Here is a 22,814-nt window from a genome sequence, read left to right on the forward strand (position 1 = left end):
GAACGCCCGTCTTCTTCTTCATCAAGCCGGTGCCATGGAGGACAAAGGCGTGGAGGCTCACAACGATGGCGCCGTCGTGCCGCGGTGGATAGCGGCGCGGAGCTCGCCAAGACGACACCAATGCCAATATCACCAGGCCGGTGCCATGGAGGACGGAGGTGTGGAGCTCGCAAGGATGTCGTTGTCGTGCCACGGTGGATGGTGGTGCGGAGCTCGCCGAGATGACGCCCATCTCCAACATCAACCCGGTACCGCGAAGGATCGGGGCGTGGAGCTAGCAAGAAGGACACCACCAACGTCTACCTCGTTAAGATGGAGCCCGCGACCCGGAGCCATGAAGATGACACACCCCCTCGGTGCTGCCCACAACACGGAGCTTGTGATGCGAAGAAGATGGCGCTACGCAATGACGTGGATTCACCAAACCTTACCACTACATGGTGCTATTTGCGACACGAAGCCCATGACAAGGCGTGATGGCGAGGAGGCGATGTGACTTCACTAACACTAACCCTCGATGGGCCCGTGAGGCAATGTCCTTGTCTTGGAGGACCGCCGTAAACACGGCGTCCAGCCGAGACGAGCACGGCTTTCGAAAGTTCAATCCCTGCAGGGGTGTCCCAACTTAGCCCATCACAAGCTCTCACGGTCAAGGAAGGATATTCCTTCTAGCGGGAAGACCCGATCAGACTCGGAATCCCGGTTACAAGACATTTCAACAGGTAAAACAAGACCAGCAAAGCCGCCCGATGCACCGACAAATCCCGGTAGGAGCTGCACATATCTCGTTCTCAGGGCACACCGGATAGGTCAAGCTACGAGTAAAACCAACCCTCTAGTTGCCCCGAGGTGGCCCCGCAGGCTGCCCGTTTCAGACCAACACTCAGAGGAGCACTGGCCCTGGGGGTTTAAAATAAAGATGACCCCCGGGCTCGCGAAAACCCAAGGGAAGGTTATAGGTTGTTAGTGCAAATGGTAAAACCAAGGTTCGGCCTTGCTGGAGGAGTTTTATTCAAGCCGAACTGTCAAGGGGTTCCCATTATTACCCAACCACGTAAGGAACGCAAAATCCGGGAACATAACACTGATATGACGGAAACTAGGGCGGCAAGAGTGGAACAAAACACCAGGCATAAGGCCGAGCCTTCCACCCTTTACCAAGTATATAGATGCATTAATTAAATAAGATATATTGTGATATCCCAACAAGTAAACATGTTCCAAACAAGGAACAACATCTCCATGTTCCAACAAGGAACAAACTTCAATCTTCACCTGCAACTAACAACGCTATAAGAGGGGCTGAGCAAAACGGTAACATAGCCAAACAACGGTTTGCTAGGACAAGGTGGGTTAGATGCTTGGTTCAACAATATGGGAGGCATGATAAGCAAGTGGTAGGTATCGCAGCATAGGCATAGCAAAAGAGCGAGCAACTAAGCAAGCAAATATAGAAGTGATTTTGAGGGTATGGTCATCTTTCCTGAGATCCCGCAAGGAAGAAGAACTGGTCCATGAAGAATACAAATGGACGTAGCCAACGAATCCTCACAACACGACGTTACCGGATTATCGAGACGAAGTGCACCGGAAAGAAAGCACAACAAAGTAAACAACCACTACAACAACATGGCACGATGCGCAAACAATTATGATGCATGTCCGGTTTAATGAGGCATGGCATGGCAAAATGCACAAGCAATTCTACAAATTAAGTGGAGCTCAATATGCAACGGAGTTACATATTGAAGAAAACACCACATGACTTATTTAGTTCTCTCTCGTTTATCTACCCATCAAGATTAAATGTTGTTAGCATGGCAAGAGGGTGAAGCAAATGAAAACTACCTATCTAGTCAAGTTTAAATGAGGCCGGAAACAACGAACAACAATTCCGGAAACTCCTCATATGCATATATTAGGTTTGGTACTGTTCTGCCCTAAACATAATTTTAGAGTTGTTAAGCATGCAAAGTGAAGCCACCATGTTAAACTAGGCAAAATTCTACCCCACTTACATATAAAGATTATTAAATTCCAAGCTACGGTTAATTAGTTATGAATTAAACCATTTTAACATGGCATAGGGGCAAATTTAATCAAACCGCATTTTAAACATTTTAAACGTGATTGAAAGTGGCATATAATTAACCTACACATAATTCTAAGCATTTTTCATATATAATTCATTTTAATCCGATGCACCAATTGGGAGTTATTATATGCATGTAGCCTAGGGGCTTTTCTGTAAAACAGTAAAACCTGAGATATAAAACAAATCGGCCAGGACTGAAAAAAAAACGTTCATGGGCTGGAACTGGCCGGCCCAACAGTGGAAGGGAAAAAATGAGGCGCTGGGGATGGCCTCACCATGGGCCAAGCCCAGATCGGGGGGAGAGGCCCAGGCAGGCCGGCTCTGGAGGGGAATCAGGCTGGCCTTGGCGCTGGATGCGGTCAACGCGAGCGTTCGTCCTCTTCCTGGTTCGAACGAAGCAGAGTAGCAGCGCCACTTGGCGAGGCGGCGCGACGAGGGACTTGGCGCGCACTCCAGCGAGGACGGACGAAGGGGCCGGATCCAGGCTGTGAAGGAGGAACGGCGAAGGCTCCATGGCTTGACGGTGTCGAAACATCGAACAGAGGGGGCTTGAGCGAGCTCATGCTCGATGAAGAAGGAAGCAGAGGCCGGCGGAACCAGTTTCAGGCGCCGGGGAGGAGCAGGGGACTCCATGGTGAGGAAAAAAACAAGGGCGACGGCTTGACGGCACGGGACTTGGCGCGGCTGCGGAGCCTCAGGCGACGGACGGGCGACGAGGAGGTCGTCCATGGTGACGGGAACTTGCAGGGGGGTTCTCTGTAGGCGCTGCGAAGGATTCAGAGAAGGAGATTAGTGTGTGTGAGAGAGAAATAGAAGCAGGAGGGAAAGGGAGCAGGGCTCTCGGGGCACTCATCTGTTGGTGGTGCTCGTCGGCCGAGGGGGCTCTGGTGGCCGGGCAGCGCGAGGGGGGAACGAGATGAGGAGGAGGCGCTCGGGACAGGAGCTGGCTGCGGGAGGAGCAGGAGAAGAGGAGCTCCTCCGATTGGCCGGGTGGATCGAGGGGAGGAGGCGCTGCGAGGGGATCGATGGAGGTAGGTGGCGGCGCTGGGTTGGCTCGGGAAGGAGTGAGGGGATCCCGAGGAAGAAAACTAGGTGTGTGGCGGCGGAAGGATTTGGAGGATGGGACAGCTCCCCTAGATTTTAGGGTTTGTCCAAAATAGTCTAGGAGTGGACTATATATATATGGAAAGAGGGGAGTTTAGGGTAGATTTGGACCCTCCGATCAAAATCGGGCGGTTCAAGAAAAACTAGGTTAGGAAGCCCAATAAACAAAACGGAGACGTTTTGTAGATGTTTGGGGATGATCCGGATCCAACGGTGACGAAAGTCCGGTTCGGGTCCGGGACAACTTTCCGGACGCGCGCGCGAGGGGGTTTGATGCACTGAGCAAAGAGGGTTTCGGACCGTGCGGTCGCATCGGACAACTCCGGAAGCGAAGAGGGATGGACTAGGTGGGCTGTGGCGAGACTGCGAGGGGGAGAAGAGAGAGAGAGGGCCCGGCATCTGTTTCCGGAGACCGAAAACGTCCGACGTTAGACCGACTATAATGTTGCAATAGTTTAACGGTTGGGCTATCAAACGAACTCCGAATGCGATGAAACTTGACAGGCGGTCCATCTACACTATACTAAGACCACACGCCAACTTTCATCCCATTCCGAGGACATTTTCCGGCCACTTATAAAATAATATTTCGGACATGTCGCGGGCGCGTGCAAGTGTGTCTAGGCTCAGAACGGACAACGGAGAGAACTGGGAGACCCGGACGGATGCAAATTTCGAAAACATGATGATGCAATGCACATGATGGCATGATAAGATGCAACACGCAAGCAAAGGACATGACAACGACAACGAATAACTGACGGACACCTGGCACATCGGTCTCGGGGCGTTACAACCTATATTATCACTGTCATCGCAGGAGCCCATCCATGGCAGGTCATCGTCTACTCCACTACTGAGGAGGATATCCTTCTATACATTTGTCGAAACAGAGCCTACTCCATGGTGGGGCGCCGTCTACATTGGAGCTGACACAAGTCATTGTCGGGCATCGTTTATGACGACTCTCGGATCGGCAAGGATTTTTGGCTACACCGACATCGGACATCTCCCACATCTACCCCAACATCAACACCGATGCACATCATCAACATCGTCTTAGCATCGGCGAGGCGAAGTTGTACTCCACCAACATGTCATTTCCCAATGAAGTAATCCATATCTTGCCAGGCACCGACGAGGCGAAGGCAAGTCATCCAGTCCGACCCCGACAAGGCAGACACCACCAGGCCCGGCACCAACGAGGCGAAGGCCACCCACTTCATCATTGGACAATGACAAGACGGATGGATACGCCTTAGCAGAGCCAGAGCGATGGGCGTACCACTCTCCCTTCATTTCATCACCACATCCCCATCATCTAGACCAAGCCAATGGAGCAATTGAAGCCTTCAACAAGAAGCTCAAGAAGACAATGACAAGGTACCAGAGAGATTACCATGAAAGTCTATTTGAGTCCTTGTGGGTGTACCGCATTACGGTCTGTATCCCAACACAGGCAACTCCATTTCTCTCATTTAGGGGAGTGAAGCGATCCTGCCACTTGAGGTCCAGCTACCCTCTTTGCGAGTGGCTATCCAAGATGAGATCACCCATGCCGAACAGGTACAACCGCGGTTCGAGGAGCCCAACGCCCTTGAAGAGGGGCGACTTCATGCCCTACAAAACCAGGAGCTTTACAGCCATAATGTGGTGAGAACCTACGACAAGCTCGTCAAGGAACGCGTCTTCCGAAAAGGCGATTTGGTTCTCGTGCTCAGGCGACCCATCGTCGTGACGGACAGGACGAAGGGCAAGTTTGAGCCAAAGTGGGAAGGGCCATACGTCATCGAGCAAGTTTACGACGGGGGAGCATACCAGCTCATCGATTCCCAAGGAGTCCGACCTATACCCCCAATCAACGGAAGGTTCCTCAAAAAATATTTTTCTTAAAATTTTGCCTCTTTTGCTGCCTTTTGGAATTTTTTGGGGGAAACTTTTTCTATGGGCTATCAGATCCATGGTGCATTCTCCATTGCATTTCGTGGATATATCTAGTTTTCCCCAATTTTTACGGACGAAGTCCAACAAAAGAATGGCTTTCCCCTATCGCACTACGCTGTTGATTGAAGTTTCGGCTACCCTAGGACTTGTTGGAGGGCGGCACAATGTGTCAATTTGCAGGTGGAGCAGCTCCTACACCCATAATGCACGACACGTAGAAGGTGTATGCTTCCGGAGGCAGTAGAGATGATTACTTGGGCACTTCTGAGTATTGAGACCCGCGCTCTTCATGTTTCCTGGCATGCTTCATGTTCACAGAGGCTCGCACTCCAGGGAAGACTATAGGAAAAGATCATGGAGAGTTGCCTGACCCAACACAAGTTGGTTTGGTGCATAGTCACATGGCAACCCTGGGGTGCGTGACCAGAAGCCCCAGATAACGTGTAGAGGGTTTTTCCTAGTCCACAGAGGTGAATAGTTGCCTTCCAAGTTCTCAAGGTGGGTCCCAAAGAATCCTGGAAGAAGAGTCCTCAAGAAGTTTGAGCCGAATGTCAAAATAAGTCCATGAAGTCCACGACCAACCAATTATCCATGTGAGCAATCATAATAAAGTTCCAAAAGTCCAAGAAGCAAATTCAAGAAAAGATCCCAATAGTTCAAGAAGCAATCAAGTGGTCGCAATTAGTAAGGAACCCACTGGAAGGAAGGCGGGAGGTAGCTGTTCACCACTCCCAATATGCACGAAGAAAAATCTCCAAGCCTTTGTCCCAAAACCACTTGCCCTGAACTTACCATACCCAAGTCTCTGGGTACATGGGGTATGTGCAGGGGCATGTCGAGCTATGGGGCCCTCAATATGATGATGGGCTAGAGTATGAATATTCGTTGCCTCTCGGAAGCATCCCGAAACACGACGTCTTCATACACGTACACCAAAGCTATTTAAGTTGTTGAGTTGCAATCGTCAAGGTCTTTCGACGGTTCCCAATGACAAGTTCTTCGGTAGCCTTCTCAGATATCACGCCTATAGCTGGTGTATAACGGGAAAGCCAACATTTTAAATCCCACAAACATTTTTCCCCTCTCATTTTCGCCTGTTTTCGTTTGGTGCTTCTAGATTCTGCTCCTCCGACATCTTTGCAGCCATGGAGAGGCAATCCATGTCATCGTCGACGGCAATCTGACGACAAGCCACTACATCGAACTACGTCAGGGGTGTTTGGGTGCAGCAATACCCATGCGTCCCTGACAACACCGACGACAGCCCCGCAACCAATGGTCTACACGGACATGCACGATGGGTGCTAGAAGGCAACACCTGCGCTCATGAAGGTGGAGCCGGTTCGTCTCCGCAACCCCGTCTCCAACAACAATGAAGCATGGGGGCAACATCAACCCCTCTATTATTCATAAGGCTGATGGCGTCCCGGTGCACCACTAGAATTGTCACATCATGGATGGTGTGACAGTTCGTTCAACGAAGCGGAGCTATCGATGGTATACCGATGCCTCGCCTACATCAACACAAGGAGATCATGGGAGTAGTGCAACGCGCTAGTGCGGCCAGTGTGAACCTGTGAAACCCTCCAATCAAGTCGGCTGGCACAGTAGCAGCTGGACGGCCCCGACGAAATTGGTAAATTTTTATTTTTTGTTTTTAGGACAAGGCATGATGTTTCGCCATGGAATGAAGACAGGATAGGGTTCCTTCGTTGGCTTGCATAGTGCGTGTTATACGATCCAACGAGCACCCTAGAGAACAGAAGTGTGGATGGACATGCCTACACTAATTTACATTACTATCAATCAATCATCTTCGGGGACGACTATCTTCGGGACAATGCTCAATATCACGAACCTCGGGTCAATACCTCTCTAGGCTGCACACATGTTGATGCGCCAATTTGTTACAAAAAAAATGTTTTCACCAAACTAAGTTAGATCGCTTCATGCTCAAACTTTATTTGGTGAGGGGGCATTTGTTTGACGCAGTTTTGTACTAAAGAAGAGAGTTTAAATAAGTACTAAAAAGATACGGATCAACTCTTTTTGCTCTCTCTCTTACATGACTGATCCCTTAACTGTTTTTTTTTCTGAACGAAAAGGAATTTTCGGGAGTGCAGGATATACAGGGAAGAGTATATGTACACACATGGTGGACTAGTGCATGAACGAACTAGTTAATCTTTTGATTGATCTTGTACGTGGTGCATGGCAATTTTTCCTACGTACATACATGCATGCATGAGGGGGGCAATATGTACAGCGGAAATATATGCCTCGGTTATACATGACGGCCGCGACGGCGGACATACAAATAAACATACGAACACCCGCACATATGATGGATTGATCGTTATATTTTTTAGGTCTAGATGTGCCAACGAGGACTGGGTGAGAAGGACTGCGCAGCGTATACACCAGGAAGGCTATGGTTAGCTAGCCTCATCGTTGTTGGAAGCTGATACGAGCTCCATGGCCAGTATGAAGCAAAGGCCCGGCGAGTAAAAGTAAAAAAAAGAGATATATCATAAAAGTTGTCATTTTATTGATCGATGATACAAAAGTTCACTGGGACTAATCAAACTTTGTTCTGGATGAGCTAAGACAAATTGAATTTAACTAAGATAGAACCTATTTGAACTAAGTGCAGCTTTTACAGAGGAGTCCATGATCTCTTAGCCTGCTCCCTCACTCAGGAGCTTTGTATGCTAGGATCGTCGCAATCTCTGGAAGTGACCCCGTTTATAAGGCAAACTGGGCCGAAAACCAAACATAAGACCAACACCATGAGGGACACAAGTAGATGTGGGGTGTCGTCGAGAGATCACAATACGAGGACTTTGCAAACAGTCGAACACATCGGCGGGCAAACCGGCCCTATGGCACAACTCAGGAGCATCCACGGCCAACGAGTGTCATCCCAGACACGAACCTTGACTGGGGCTCCGCCATAGAAAGAACGGAACGAATAGCAGCTTGAGAGGAATCTTGCGCCATACTTGAGCAAAGATGAGTCGAGACAACACCAAGAGCACCAAGCTCGCCACAACACAACGGTAACCATGAGAGGGTCTTGAGCAACCATTACCATAGCCGCATGAGAACACCACCACCGTAGACGAAGAGCTCCAATCAACCGAGACCATCCATGATGCCTCAAGGCTATTGGTGCAGTCGAAGGGCAACGAGCGACGGAGTCCACACCGGACGAAGAGTCACACGCTGCCGAGTCTACATCACAACAGCGGCACCGCCGGCGAAGCCGAAGGGCATCGAGGAGCCGAGTCTACACCCTGATAGCTTCTCCGAGCACACCAGCAGAAGTCGGCCGCGCCACCACCGCCGACCAACCCGCAGTGAGCATCCACCACGCAATCCACCAAGCTGATGCCTTCAGGAAGGAATGCGACGCGAATAGCGCCGCCATCAGCCATTCCGGACGGACCAGGAACATGGGTTTCCCCAGGAGCCTCGAAGGGGAAGTCACTATGACAGCGATGCCTCCAAGGAGGTCAGCGGCACCCGCGGGCGTCACCATCGCCGGCTCCGGTAGGAGCTGTGGCTTTCGCCCAAGTGAGCAGACCACCTCCGAGGAGCACCGGTAAACTGCGAATCACTCCTTCCTACACCCCCACAGAGCAAGGGTCACTGCAGCCCGCCGTCGCACATGACCAAATCCGAACCACTGCAGACCAGATCCTACTCATCCGCTATTGAGCATCACCACCGCCTCAGGAGCACCGCACCTTGCCGCCGGCAAAGTCGAGCAGCACCACCGCACCGCAGCCGTAAGCCTGCGAGCAGAGGACGGGGGGGCTGCCACCCCGCCCCATCGAGGTCAGCCAGATCTGAGGGCCGAGCTAGGGGCCCGCGCGCCGCCACACGAGCCAGTCCCTGACTGCCGGATCCTCTCCACACCAGGCCAGGAGACGCTGCCGGAGGAGCCACCCTCCGGACCTGATCCCCTGGACACTGGGACGAAGCCGCTGGCCGCCGAGCAGACCGAAGAAGAGCCAACCCCATCCTCCTCCGCGAGCACCCGGCGTGGCAGCAACACCACGCCTAGGCCCGACCACCACGCCGGCCTAGCGGCCGCAGTGGCCACCATTGCCACGCAGACCGAGGCCGCAACAGGGCAGTCCCGGATCGAACCTGGGTCATCCACTGCGCCGCTCCACCACCCCAACGCCGCGCTCGAGCGGCCAAGCCACGGCACGGACGAGATGTAGGTCGCCGGAGCTGGCTATGCCAGATCCGAGACCCACACGAGAACGCCGCCACGACCACCGAGGGAGGGCTCTGCCGTGCCCGAGGCCTTCCCACGACGCGAGCAAGGTCTCCGCCTCCACCGTCGGCCGCAGAGGCTTCGCCCTGCAGTTTCCTCTGGCGGCGGCGGAGAGGAGAGGGAGGATTTTGCGGCGGGGATCTAGGGTTGCTTTTTTCCGCCCGAACCGCTCGCACGGGAGCGACGAGGGGGCCTGCTATCTTAGAAAACTTCAAACAATAAAACCGCTCCACACGGCGTCTTGTGTACGACTCGGCCACCTGTGACAAACTCCAGACTACATCCTCATGAGCTTCAAGATGGCGGGAGCTAGAAGTCATCATGTCAGCTAGGACACATGTGCGCTTTTCAGCCAGTGCTGCCATCTCGGTTTCCTTCTCGCAGGGGGACTTGTACTCCTTGGCAAGCTGCTATTGTTTGTCGGCAAGCGTCCGATGTTCTTCGGCCAACTTCTTTTGTCTTTTGCAGAGGGAGGCAAGGTCGGCAAGGCGTCTCTCCAGGCGCGGCCCTTCCTTCTCGAGGCGGCGAAGTCCTTGAGTGATCCCCGCATGAGCTGCATCGAGTTTCTCCAGCAGAGATGACACTTGTGCCGGCGCGGGTGCTGATGTGTAGGAAGTGGCAAGACCACCTTTTCCGCCCAGACGAGCCACCACTGCTTCAAGGTGGCGAATCAGAATCTTGAGGTCTGGCGGGACCTCGTTCGCATACGGGATCTTCCACATACTTATCGCAGACTCTATTCTCGTTATGCTTAGCTCCTCATTGATCGGCTGCTCCCTTAGCACCTCTTGTATATATTTGAATCCTATTGAGATGTACTTTGCTGCTATTCCGGGCGGGAGAACAAGGCTTAGCGTTGAGATGTTATTAGTTGGAGGGACTTTGAGCTTCTCAAGCAGAGTGTTTTCTCCAGCAAGGATATTCTGGTGTTGCTCAATTAATACACGGAGCTCCTTTGCTTCAGGGGAATAAAAGCCTTGTAGATTAGTTGATTTGCTGGAGACATCTATAAAGGTGACAAAAAGATAAAGAGTCAAGAAAGCATCAAAAGAAAATTCATGCAAAGGTGGCGGGGGTACTATACATGTACCGCAAGCAGACGGCCTTGGCTTCTTTGCTGTTATCCCAAAATCCTTGTCATTGATAGCTCCCGATGACCGCTTTTCCTTGACTTCGGGGGTGCATGTTGATGTGGTTAAAGAAGCGAGCTTTGTCACCAGGGAGGCGGGTTTTACAACGAGATCGCTCCCTGCCACAGTTGAAGAATTCGCAGCTGGATCACTCGCTGCCGGGGGCGTATGCTTCGCCACCGAACTAGACTTGGCCGGAGGTGCGGATTTGGTGGCCGACTCATCTTGGTCCATGTTTTCCATCACCTGGTCTAGGAGTTGCTCCATGTCGCGCCTCATAGGCATGTGCGGCAACACGTCATCAAGTTTGTCCTGCATGCATATAGGATACATGTAGGGGTAAGGAAAGAATACATTCATGCAAGCTCTGCTTCCTTGCTATTTTCTTTACCTCTAGGTGCCCTAGTGGTGGAACATCGGCATCAAGGGAGATGACTGTCTTGTCGGAATTCTTGGAGTTGCGGCTGGGTTGGTGACGCGTAGTCTGTGACGTCGTGCTGCGTGGAGCACTCAACAACGGAGGTGTCAAACGTGTGTACTCCATGCCATTAGAGTTACTTCTTGACATGTTTGGTGGCGGTGGGGGAGGCATCAAGCTGCTTTTTCCGTTCCTGGTGCTACTCGAGTCGTCAGCCTCTCGACTTCCCCGGGACCTCTTGGGCTTCTCGTTGTGTCCCATGTTCTTCTGATGATACAAGAAAAATAACCAATACCAAGTCAGCAAAAGAAAAGAAAAAAAGAGCAAAGGCATACACATATCCGCTGAACAAGCATGCGGAGTCAAGGCCTTTCAACTTCGATTTGAGAAGCAACGAACTTTGGCGTTGTCTATTTTGTGGCTTGCGGTGTTGCTTGACCCGTGGACGATGGAAGAACTCGTGTGCTGTGTTGCTTGACCGTGGATTTTGAGAAGTAACGCTATCCAGGGTCCCATCTTTATAGCATCTTACATGGCGCTCACATGACAAGACCCGTACACCAACTCTGTTCGGACACGGTGCGCGCGGTCATGTACGTGATATTCAAGCTCTTGCTATTTAGACGTTCATGTACATTCGATGCAAAAAAAGATGTTCATGTACATGCATGAAGGTACATTAAAGTACGTGTTCATACTCGTATGTCGGTCGGCAAGCTCGCACGCATATATATCGGAATATCCGCAAGCTTAAATATACTACGTAATTGGAATATAATCGTGTGTTGGCATGCACATACGAGCTCAAAAGTTGGCTAGTAAACTTCGAACCCTACTCCTGATCAGGTACGTTTCCTTTTCTTTGGTTTTGTTTTGCAGGCTTGTGAGATCAAGCAGCCGGTCAACCAGGACGAGGTGCAATACAAAAATTGGAAAGAGTTCGATCAATTGGCATGCATTAAACTGGAAAGAGAAAAGAAGATCATCATTAAAAGGCATATACACAACCGTGTCAGCTTATTTTCCTTGCTTGGAGTAGGCTTCTACGTTAAGAAAAATCGTAGAAGGAAACCTTGAGGGCCAGTCCGTGCGCTAGCTCTCCATGAGAACATGGTCCTCCCAGCCTATAAATACAGGAGCTAAGGGAACCCACCGAGGAGACACCCAGCCACCACAGTCGCCACCATCACGTGCCCAACAAACCCACACAGCAACACATCCACCAATCCAAGACCACATCCACGGCACGCAGAAACATCCAGCGACCAGAACTCACGCAGCAAGAGGTAGAAGGAGAGAAGAGAGATCGGCCTCGACATCTCGTCACAACAACGTCGACGATCATCCGTACACGAAGCAGGCGCCTCGACAACAACATAAACACCAAGTCGATCTTCCTGAATGGTAAAGTTATCATCTAATCACTCCTTCATCCTTTATTATTGCATGCATGCACAACACATGGTGGCGCGGTGGAGCTCACGATCATGCAGCACTTTGTTGGCATTATCATCATCTTCATCAAGTTAACCAAGACGACGAGGCTACTCCCGGACTTCGCCAAGGCATGGAAGACGATGGCATGTCGATGGGGCTGCCGGCGCGCAGCCCGTTGGCCTCCTTTGTGGCGGCCACCCTTGGTGATGAGGCCGACGACGTCTACTTCGTCAAGCTGGACCCCCGGAGGCGCGGAGCTTGCAAGGATTCTGTCGTGTGCCGTGGAGGATGATGCCGCTGTGCCGCAGTGGATCGCGGAGCGAAGTTCGCCAGGACGACAACAGTGTCGATATCATCAAGCCAGCGCCATGAAGGACGAAGGCGTGGAAGCTCAAGAGGATGCCACCGCCGTGCCGCGGTGGATGGCGCCACGGAGTTCGCCAAGATGACGCCAATGTCAACATCATCAACCCGGCGCCGCAAGGATCGTGACGGGGAGCTCGTAAGAAGGACACCGCCATCCACTTCGTCATGCTGGAGCTACAGGACGGAGGCGTGGCACCCGTTGAGGACGCCGCCGACGTCTACTTCGTCAAGCTGGAGCCCGGAGGCATGGAGCTCGTAGGGATTCCGCCATGTGCCACGGAGGAGGGTGAGATGGAGCTCGCTAGGACGAACGCCCGTCTTCTTCTTCATCAAGCCGGTGCCATGGAGGACAAAGGCGTGGAGGCTCACAACGATGGCGCCGTCGTGCCGCGGTGGATAGCGGCGCGGAGCTCGCCAAGACGACACCAATGCCAATATCACCAGGCCGGTGCCATGGAGGACGGAGGTGTGGAGCTCGCAAGGATGTCGTTGTCGTGCCACGGTGGATGGTGGTGCGGAGCTCGCCGAGATGACGCCCATCTCCAACATCAACCCGGTACCGCGAAGGATCGGGGCGTGGAGCTAGCAAGAAGGACACCACCAACGTCTACCTCGTTAAGATGGAGCCCGCGACCCGGAGCCATGAAGATGACACACCCCCTCGGTGCTGCCCACAACACGGAGCTTGTGATGCGAAGAAGATGGCGCTACGCAATGACGTGGATTCACCAAACCTTACCACTACATGGTGCTATTTGCGACACGAAGCCCATGACAAGGCGTGATGGCGAGGAGGCGATGTGACTTCACTAACACTAACCCTCGATGGCCCCGTGAGGCAGTGTCCTTGTCTTGGAGGACCGACGTAAACACGGCGTCCAGCCGAGACGAGGCACCAACCACACCGGCATTGCTGATACGAGCGAGCGTTGGTTTTAGACCGACGCTGGTCTCCACAAAATAATACTCCCGCGAGGCAACCCCTTGCATACCCGACGAAGCCGCTACATCGTCAAGAAAGTCTGAGCTGAGCAGAACCCATGCAAGTTCAACACCGACTACATCAACGTTGTCAAGACCGATGAGGTGCGACGGAGAGGGCGAACGTGGCCAGCACAAAGCCATGTATTGAGCGGCACGTGTACCGAAAAGGACACGGGCTTTGCCGCCGCCCACGTCACACACACAAACCATCATCATCATGCATGGAGAACGTGAAGTGAAGACGATAAAGACGACCACACGGCTTAATCAGAGGTATCTCGCAGAGCAACCCACGGGAGTAATTAACCGGGAGCTTTTCGAGGCCCCGGGAATCAGGAGACCGCACATCGCCATAGTCAGGCAGGCCGCGCTAGTAGGCCATGGAGCGCAACCATTTTTTGTGGGATCTTATAATTTTGTTCATCCAAAGATATAAATGAAATACTTGTTTCCTGTATCACTTTTCTTTGTATACTATGGTACACTAATACGCCTGCATTTTTCTTTTTCCCCGGTGCCTGAGAGAAATCCATACTCCTTCTCTTCCCTTCTCCCGGAGTACTTATAAGATTTTTCTCGTGTCAAACAGACAACATAAGGCAAACATTCTCAAATTTTTACTAGGGAACAGTGAGGTCATACCATGGCACCACGCCAGGCGTCATGTTTCCAAGCATTTATTTCATTTTTCTATAGTTGATAACCCAGTAAACGACGTGTTTGTTGTTGACTATTGCCACACATTTTCTTGAAATCTCTGCCCATTCCTTGTCAACGACATGAGAATTTCTAAATAGCACGAGCATGGTTTTTCATACCGTTTTTGTGCACATTTTTATGCACCGATTGTTCGAATTTGAATTATGTGCATTAATGCCTAGAAAATACACACAATCTCCTAAATATGGTAAATGAGCCTCGAAAAATGCCAAATTTGAACACGTTGCATTGGAGGGGGTATGTTGCTTGGAAAAAACTGAATGACAAACTATGTCGAAAATTTGGATTCCCCTTCAATCTTGGTGATTTCCCCCTCGAAACCATGAAACTTCCTCGGTAATGGTTCGATTTATGAAGAGCGTGCATGACGACATAAACCAAACCTTTTCAGCTTTTTACCAGAGCTCGGTGAGGTCATATCATGATACCATGCCAAGCGTCATGTTTCTCGAACACGTATTTTTTTAATAGTGCTTGCCCGAAATTATGGCACCATGAGACCAAATTTATCAAGTCAATGACAACTAAAGCGTCTTGCCCGGGAGTATGATCACATGCGGAACAAAACCTAGCTATGTCACCATGAAAAAATGTTGACTTATCATTCCATGTTGACTCTTTTAGGTGCTTGCTGAGCCGTTGCTCATGATGACCGAGGAGATTTTATTGTAGCAGCAAATTGCTTTTTACCGCTTGTTCGTGATGTTCATTCAGTTGAGATAATTGCCACCAGTCTTTTCTTGGCAGCAAACTTAGAGGGTGCTTGGATACGTTTTAGTCTCATGACTAAAAGTAGTGGGACTAAAACTTGCTAGCCTCATCCATGTTTGGATCCAAATACTAAATAAACTAAAATCAAGTTAATGAGCATTTATTATCCTCTAAACCCTCCAATCACTAGTAGAAAACGGGCCTATTGTCCCGATTCGTAAGGGCCTTTTGTCCCGGTTCCTAAACCGGGACTAAAGGGTCGTTACTAATGCCCTGTCCGTTTAGTCCCGGTTTAGTCCAGAACCGGGACAGATGGGCCTCCACGTGGCCTGTGCGCGGAGCCCAGGCAGGAGGGCCTTTGGTCCCGGTTGGTGGCACCAACCGGGACCAACACGTCAGCATTTCTGTGGCTGGGGTTTTTGTTTTTTTTTGAAGGGGGGGGTGGGGGGTTTTGGGGGGTTAATTTAGGTGTTTCATATATTGTGTTAGCTAGCTAATTAATAGAGAGAAGTGTCCTCTCTTATATCCATGCTTGGTCGACGCTACGTACTATACATACGTATAGAGAGGACTAGACACGCTAGCTAGCTAGTAATCAAACGAAGGAAACAGAAGATCGTCATGAACATATATGCATACAGAGAGAAGTGATATCGACCACCTCTCCTTCTCCGAGAGATTGGTCGAACAACAAGTTCTCGTATATCTATCCGACACTACCTGCTACATATATACAATAATTATCTCTTACAAATATAATCTCCTAACATACGGACGCATGGTCCACATAGTATTCTCCGTCTTCAGCGATCACGTGGTCAAGAAAGAATGCCGCCAATTCCTCTTGAATTGCTCGCATGCGAGCTGGTGCTAGGAGTTCATCCCGCATCTGAAACATCTAATTTGAAGAAGGGGGTCAATACATGTATATATATATGAATGAATGAAACTCAACACAAATGATGGTAATAAAATAAAATTGTGATATTGTTATTTACGCACTTCATATTGTTCATCCGAGTAGCCCCGCTCACAGGTCGTGTGGCGGGTGGACTCGCAAACGTAGTATCCACAGAAATCATTCCCTTGTTCCTGCCACAACCACTTTACAAGAAATAGAGGTCAATCAAACTGATAAGCAAGAATGCCAAATGGTATTGATGAAACTAGCGCTTGAATCACTAGGAGATGCGTGGAACATGCTACTACAGTACTTACTTTCGGGTTTCGAAATTCCAGCTTCTTCGGCAGTCCCGGAGCTTTTTGGTGAATTTTCTCCAAACCCTGCCAGACAAAGAAAACAATTACTTGATATCAGAAATGAACAAAGTTGCTGATATGGTGGATAATGATCTATTTAACTTACTTCTTGAGCATTTGAGTCATGTCCGCATACTCCTGGGGATCTTTTCGTTTAGAGTCCAAGACAGTCACTACTCCCTGCTCAAGCTTAATCTCTAGGAGAATATAGTGGAACCTGCGCACGCATGCATAACTCATCAATTACATTACTATAACCTTGACTAATATATAAGAGAAACCGAATATGCACAAGACAGTAACACTCACTTGAAGTTGTAAGGAAAGAGTATTATATCTTTGTTTTCATTTATTACCAACGATCGTAGCAAGTTGGCCTCGGTATCTGCGGCATGAAATTTAACCTCAGTTGCATCTATGAGATTTGTGTTAATGAACCCAATATCACCGACTTGTCTTTTCTTCAATTCGACTATCTTCAATCTGCATAATATAGTGAGGATAATTATAAATACATGCAATGAAAGAGCTGAGCTATATAGAGACTTAATGACAGAAGTAGTACTACTTACAGACAGTAGCAGGCGATCGTTGCTTTATCGAGGGCCAATTGATTGAAAAACTGAAAGAACTCCTCAAATGGAACAGGCAACAGTTCAATTCCAACGAGGTCATGCTCCTTTTTAACTCTCACATACAAAGTATTCCTCCCCCCAGACTCTCTGCAGATTTTCAAGTACCAATCATGCAATCTTCGCATCATCGTTGATAGAGATCTTTCATCTTTGACGAGAGGCTTCCCGTACTCGTATCTTTGTATCTGCACCTCCAAGAAATCACAATGTACATTGTCGGGCAGGTAATCTCCAAGATTGCTATAACTGGGCACCATCCTCGGATCATTAGCGACGATGTCGCTAGGCACCTTCACCGGTAGGGTGGTCAAGCTGGAGGTCATCAAATCCCTCCGTTATTTCATCCACCATCACCCTAGCATATCTTTCTGGAATCGGCCGGCAGTGAAAAGTTGCGTCGGGTTCAGTAGGAAAAACAGAGCCAACAGCCGCCTTGACCTTCATATTAATCCATTGCGTCATAAGGTGGCAATTTTGAGACTCCGTGATAGCATCCACGGGATAGCTGGCAGGAGCCGTCAAGATATGCTCCGGCTGAAGCAGCTCGGTGGAATCCACGCTGCTTCTCCGCTGAGATGGCGGGGTAGCGTCGGGGGAAGCTTCGGTAGTTCGTTTGCTGCGATTCGCTTCTCGTTCCTCTATCGCTTGTACCCTAGCGTGCAGCGCCTGCAGTTGGGTCTGCTCCACTTTCTTCCTCCTCTCGTGGAATTTGTAACCGCCGACGTCCGAAAACCCAGCCTTCCACAGAATGGAGCCTGGCGTGCCTCGTGTCCGTCCAGGGTGCTCAGGATTCCCGAGGGCCATTGTGAGCTCGTCGTTCTCTTTGTCTGGAACGAACGTCCCTTGCTGCGCTGCTTCGATATAGTGCTTAAGCCTCTTGACCGGCATTTCCATTTGCTCGTCCGTCCAAATGCACTTCCCTGATACAGGGTCCAAGGTTCCGCCAGCCCCGAAGAACCAAGTCTGGCAACGGTCTGGCCAGTTAATTGTCTCTGGTTCGATCCCTTTATCAACCAGATCATTCTCAGTCTTGGCCCACTTAGGCCGGACTACGAGGTAGCCACCTGACCCCATGTGATGGTGATGCTTCTTCTTCGCAGCATTTTGCACGTTTGTCGCCGACATCTTCTTACTCTTTTTCGATGTCTTATGGGCCACAAATGCGGGCCAGTGATCTCTGATCTTCTCATATCTGCCCTTGAATTCAGGTGTCTCTTTTTTATCGACAAACTTATTCAGCTCTTTCTTCCACCTCCTGAATAGGTTTCCATCCTCTTAAGAGCAAAAGACTTGATTAATTGCTCTTTAACTGGCTTCTCCGGATCATCCTCTGGCGGTAGGGTGAAATTTGACTTCAGCTCAGTCCAAAGATCATTTTTCTGCATATCATTGACATAAGACACCTCAGGGTCTTCTGTAGCCGGCTTTAACCATTGCTGGATGCTGATCGGGATCTTGTCCCTAACCAGAACCCCGCACTGAGCAACAAATGCGTTCTTTGTCCGGATGGGTTCAATCGGTTGGCCATCGGGCGCGATTGCTATGATCTCAAACCTTTCATCCGAGCTCAACTTTTTCTTCGGGCCTCGTCTCTTTACCGAAGTTGTGCTCGATCCGGAGGGCTAGAGAACAAAGACTTAATTAATATGTGTACATACCAAAACAATGAATGCATCAATTAGCTAGTCAGCACAGGCTTAACTAATATATATACCTGGCCGGACTCGGTTCGGTCACCGGAGCCGTCATCACGGTCTCCTTCTTGCACTGACATTGGGTCACCGGAGCCGTCCTCACGGTCTCCTTGCACCGGCATTGGGTCACTGGAGCCATCATAATAATAGCCAGCTGCTTCCAGACCATCGGTGTCGTCGAGAAACAACGAGCAGACGGCATCACTTCCTCGTGCGATTATGCCCCCAATAACTCTTCTTGTACTTCATCTCGGGCGGTGTCCATAGTTTCTACAAATATTTACAACATGGCAATTATTATTCAAACATGACAGATGGATATATTAGTGGCAAACGTAGAACTAATATTAATTAGTGGCCTCGACGCTGCTTCTCTAGGGTTTGGGGTGGCCTCGACAACGCTTCAAGGGTTTGGGGTATATCGACAACGACGACATATGTACATGGGAAAATAATATTATCGGGGAGGGGGTATATCGACCCCCCCACACGTGTTGAAGTTATCGGGAGGGGGTATATCAACCCCCCCCCCCCCATGTGTTGAAGTTATCGGGAGTTTATATCGACACGACATACGTACATGGGAAACTAATATTATCGGAGAGGGGGTATATCGACTATTTTTTTCTTCTTCTCCTCTATTCCTTTCTTCTTCTCCTCTTTTTTTTCTTTGACACGTGGGAGGGGGGTCGATATACTCCCTCCCGATAACTTCAACACGAGGGGGGTCGATATACTCCCTCCCGATAACTTCAACACGAGGGGGGTCGATATACCCCCTCCCCGATAATCTATCTTTTGCATATATACATGAACATATATATATAGACACACACACAGAGAGAGAGAGAGAGAGAACATATATACGTGTGGCGTCGGCGTTGAACACTACATCTACGTCCCACAAGTGACGTGGGCGTCGACGCCCGCATCACTTGTGGGACGTGGATGTAGTGTCTGACACCGACGACCACATGTATCTCACACCGACGATACTTGCTATTTAGGGTTTCCTCTACCGCTCGGTGACCCTCGACGACCCTCGTTCCCGATAAAAAAAGAGGAAGAAGAAGAAAAAAAAGAGGAGAAGAAAGAATAGAGGACCCTCGACCCCTCGGCGACCCTAGACCCCCTCTCGACCCTCGACCCCTCATTGACCGTCGACCCCCTCTCGACCCTCGACCCCTCGGCGACCCTCGACCCCCTCTCGACCCTCGACCCCTCGGCGACCCTCGACCCTCTCTCGACCCCTTGACGATCCTAGAACTTTTTTTCTCCCCGATAACATTTTTTTCTCCGAGAGAGTTAGTGTTCCCGAGTGAACCGGAGGGGGACATTGGTCATATAGGATTCGTCATATTTTCTACGAATGTTCTATATACATACATCCATCGATATCATTCCATACATAGACATCTACATTATATATGAACAAAAAAATATAAAAATTCATCATACATACATCTACAGTATATATATATGAACAAAAATTTCATCATATCAATATTTACATATACATACACACATACATACACATGACCCCCTTATTCATCATATCAAATTCATCATATCAATATTTTGCAAGGGGAAGGAAGGAAGGGGGAGGATGGGGCGGTAGCTACCTCTCCCGGCGGGATCGGGGAGGAGACGCGGGCGGCTGGCGGCGGGGGCGACGGCGACGAGGACGGGCTCTGGGTCGCGAGGGCGACGGCGGGACGCGCTCAGCGACGACGGCGAGGCAGGGCGCGCTCGGGGGCGGCAGACGGGCTCGGGGGCGCAGGGGGTGCAGCAGGGCACGCTCGGGGGCGGCGGACGGCAACGTCGTGGGTGGCGGACGGCGTCGGCGTGGGCTCGGGGGCGGGGCAGGGGCAACAGCCTGGGCGGCGACGGTGAGGCAGCCTGGCGGCGATGAGCTCGGCGGCGTCGGGGGGAAATGGGCGATGTAAACTGAAACTGCTAAGTGGTGGGTATATATACATGAAGCATTGGTCTCAGTTCGTGGCACGAACCAGTACCAATGCCACCTATGGTCCTGGTTCGTGCTACCAACCGGGACCAAAGGTCTCATTTCGGCAGCCCAAAGGGCGGGAAGCAGATGCCATTGGTCCCGGTTCGTCGCACGAACCAGGACCATAGGTAGGCATTCGTACCAGTTTGTGCCACGAACCGGTACGAATGCCCCCTATGGTTCCGGTTCGTGCGTCTAACCGGGACCAATGGCCTGCGCCGCGGTGCGGTGCGGTGGGATTTTTAGTCCCACCTCGCTAGTTGAAGAGCTCTCGCACCTGCTTATAAGCCCTGCTCTATGTTCCCTTTCGAACTCCTCTGAACTGCAGGCTTACGGTCCTAATGGGACACTGCAATGCATGTGGGCCTACTGGGCCTGCTGCGGGCCTGAATCCTGGCCCATGGTTGGGTTTCTAGTCGTATTCAGGCCGTGCTGGCCCAGTAGGTGGCATTTTTTTCTTTTTTGCTATTTATTTTTTTATTTCTACTTAGATCTAAATACTTATAGTTTTTTAGTGATTTCTTTTTTCTTTTAGGTCACAAAAATTATAAACTTTCTGTTAGTGCCATTAGTTTTAAAATTTGAATAGTTTAAATTTGAATTTTTTAAAATTTGTGTGAATCACTAGTTTATGAATAACTTTACTATAAAAATTGATTTTTGAGTCATTCTTTTTCCTGCTATTTAATATTACTGTGTTTTATCATTATACTCAATTTGGTAATTTTAGTTAGTCATAACAAATATTATAGGCATTTTTTATTTTTTGCTATTTATTTTTTCATTTCTACTTAGAACTAAATACTTATAGTTTTTTAGTGATTTCTTTTTTCTTTTAGGTCACAAAAATTATAAACTTTCTGTTAGTGCCATTAGTTTTAAAATTTGAATAGTTTAAATTTGAATTTTTTAAAATTTGTGTGAATCACAAGTTTGTGATTAACTTTACTAAAAAAATGAACATAGATGCACCTATAGAGAAAATTCAACCTAAATTCGTAATCAATTTCTATGAATTTCAGAGAAATTCATTATGAATTTAGGTCAAATTCCCTGTATAGGGGCATCTATTTTCACTTTGAGAGGAGCTCAACAAGGCAGAGAGGGACGGGCTTATAAACCGGTGTGGGCGCCCTTCGGTTGGCGAGGTGGGACTAAACTCTGAGCGCAACGAGGACCAACCCTTTAGTCCCGGTTTATGGCACAAACCGGGACTAATGGTCATGGGCCAGGGGCGAGGCCTATTTTTTCCAGTTTTTTTGTTTTGTTTTTTGCATTATTTATTTTCTTTTGTTTTTTGCTTTATTTTTTAATTCTTTTTGCTTTTAGTTTTAGAAAAATTATAAACTTTCTGTTAGTGCCATTAGTTTTCAAATTTGAAAACACACTTTTAGTTTTTTTGTTTTCTTTGTTGCTTTATTTACTTTATTTTGTTTATACTTACAACAAAATACTTATTCTTGCTATTTTTATTTTTTCCAGTTTTTTTTGTTTTGTTTTCTGTATTATTTATTTTCTTTTGTTTTTTGCTTTTATTTTTTAATTCTTTTTGCTTTTAGGTCAGCAAAATTATAAACTTTCTGTTAGTGCCATTAGTTTTAGAAAAATTATAAACTTTCTGTTAGTGCCATTAGTTTTCAAATTTGAATAGTTATAATTTGAATTCTTTGAAATTTGTGTGAATCACAAGTTTGTGATTAACTTTACTAAAAAATGAACATAGACGCACCTATAGAGAAAATTCGACCTAAATTCATAGTTTTCAAATGAACTCTGAAAGAGTTGGCATAGCATATTCGTGTGTTACAAAGTTGGCATGGTATCATCATAATAGTTGCGGGAGAAAGTCTTCACTTTTTCTTCGCTTGTGTCATTTGCTTATTGTGCCATAACCATGGATAATCTTCATCGTTTATTAGGATGCTTGGGTCATCCTTGACATTGAAGGGAGGAATTTCATGAAAATTTTCATAATCTTTAGACATGTCTGTCTTGCCCTCCACTCCCAGGATGTCCCTTT

The 22,814-nt window shown here is 49.0% G+C and overlaps 1 protein-coding gene across 1 annotated transcript in view; it reads right to left on the reverse strand.

Annotated features, from left to right (window-relative positions):
- LOC125554731 (nicotianamine aminotransferase 1-like) overlaps positions 1-8,580 on the reverse strand; it is an 11,596-nt gene extending 3,016 nt beyond the window's left edge. The window contains exon 1 of the mRNA XM_048718178.1: positions 8,460-8,580. Coding sequence (XP_048574135.1) covers positions 8,460-8,580 — 121 coding nt within the window. The remainder of the gene's footprint in view (positions 1-8,459) is intronic.
- Between the last annotated feature and the right edge of the window lie 14,234 nt (positions 8,581-22,814).

This window comes from Triticum urartu, chromosome 4 (assembly GCF_003073215.2).
Source record: "Triticum urartu cultivar G1812 chromosome 4, Tu2.1, whole genome shotgun sequence".
In the NCBI taxonomy this organism is placed as follows: domain Eukaryota; kingdom Viridiplantae; phylum Streptophyta; class Magnoliopsida; order Poales; family Poaceae; genus Triticum; species Triticum urartu.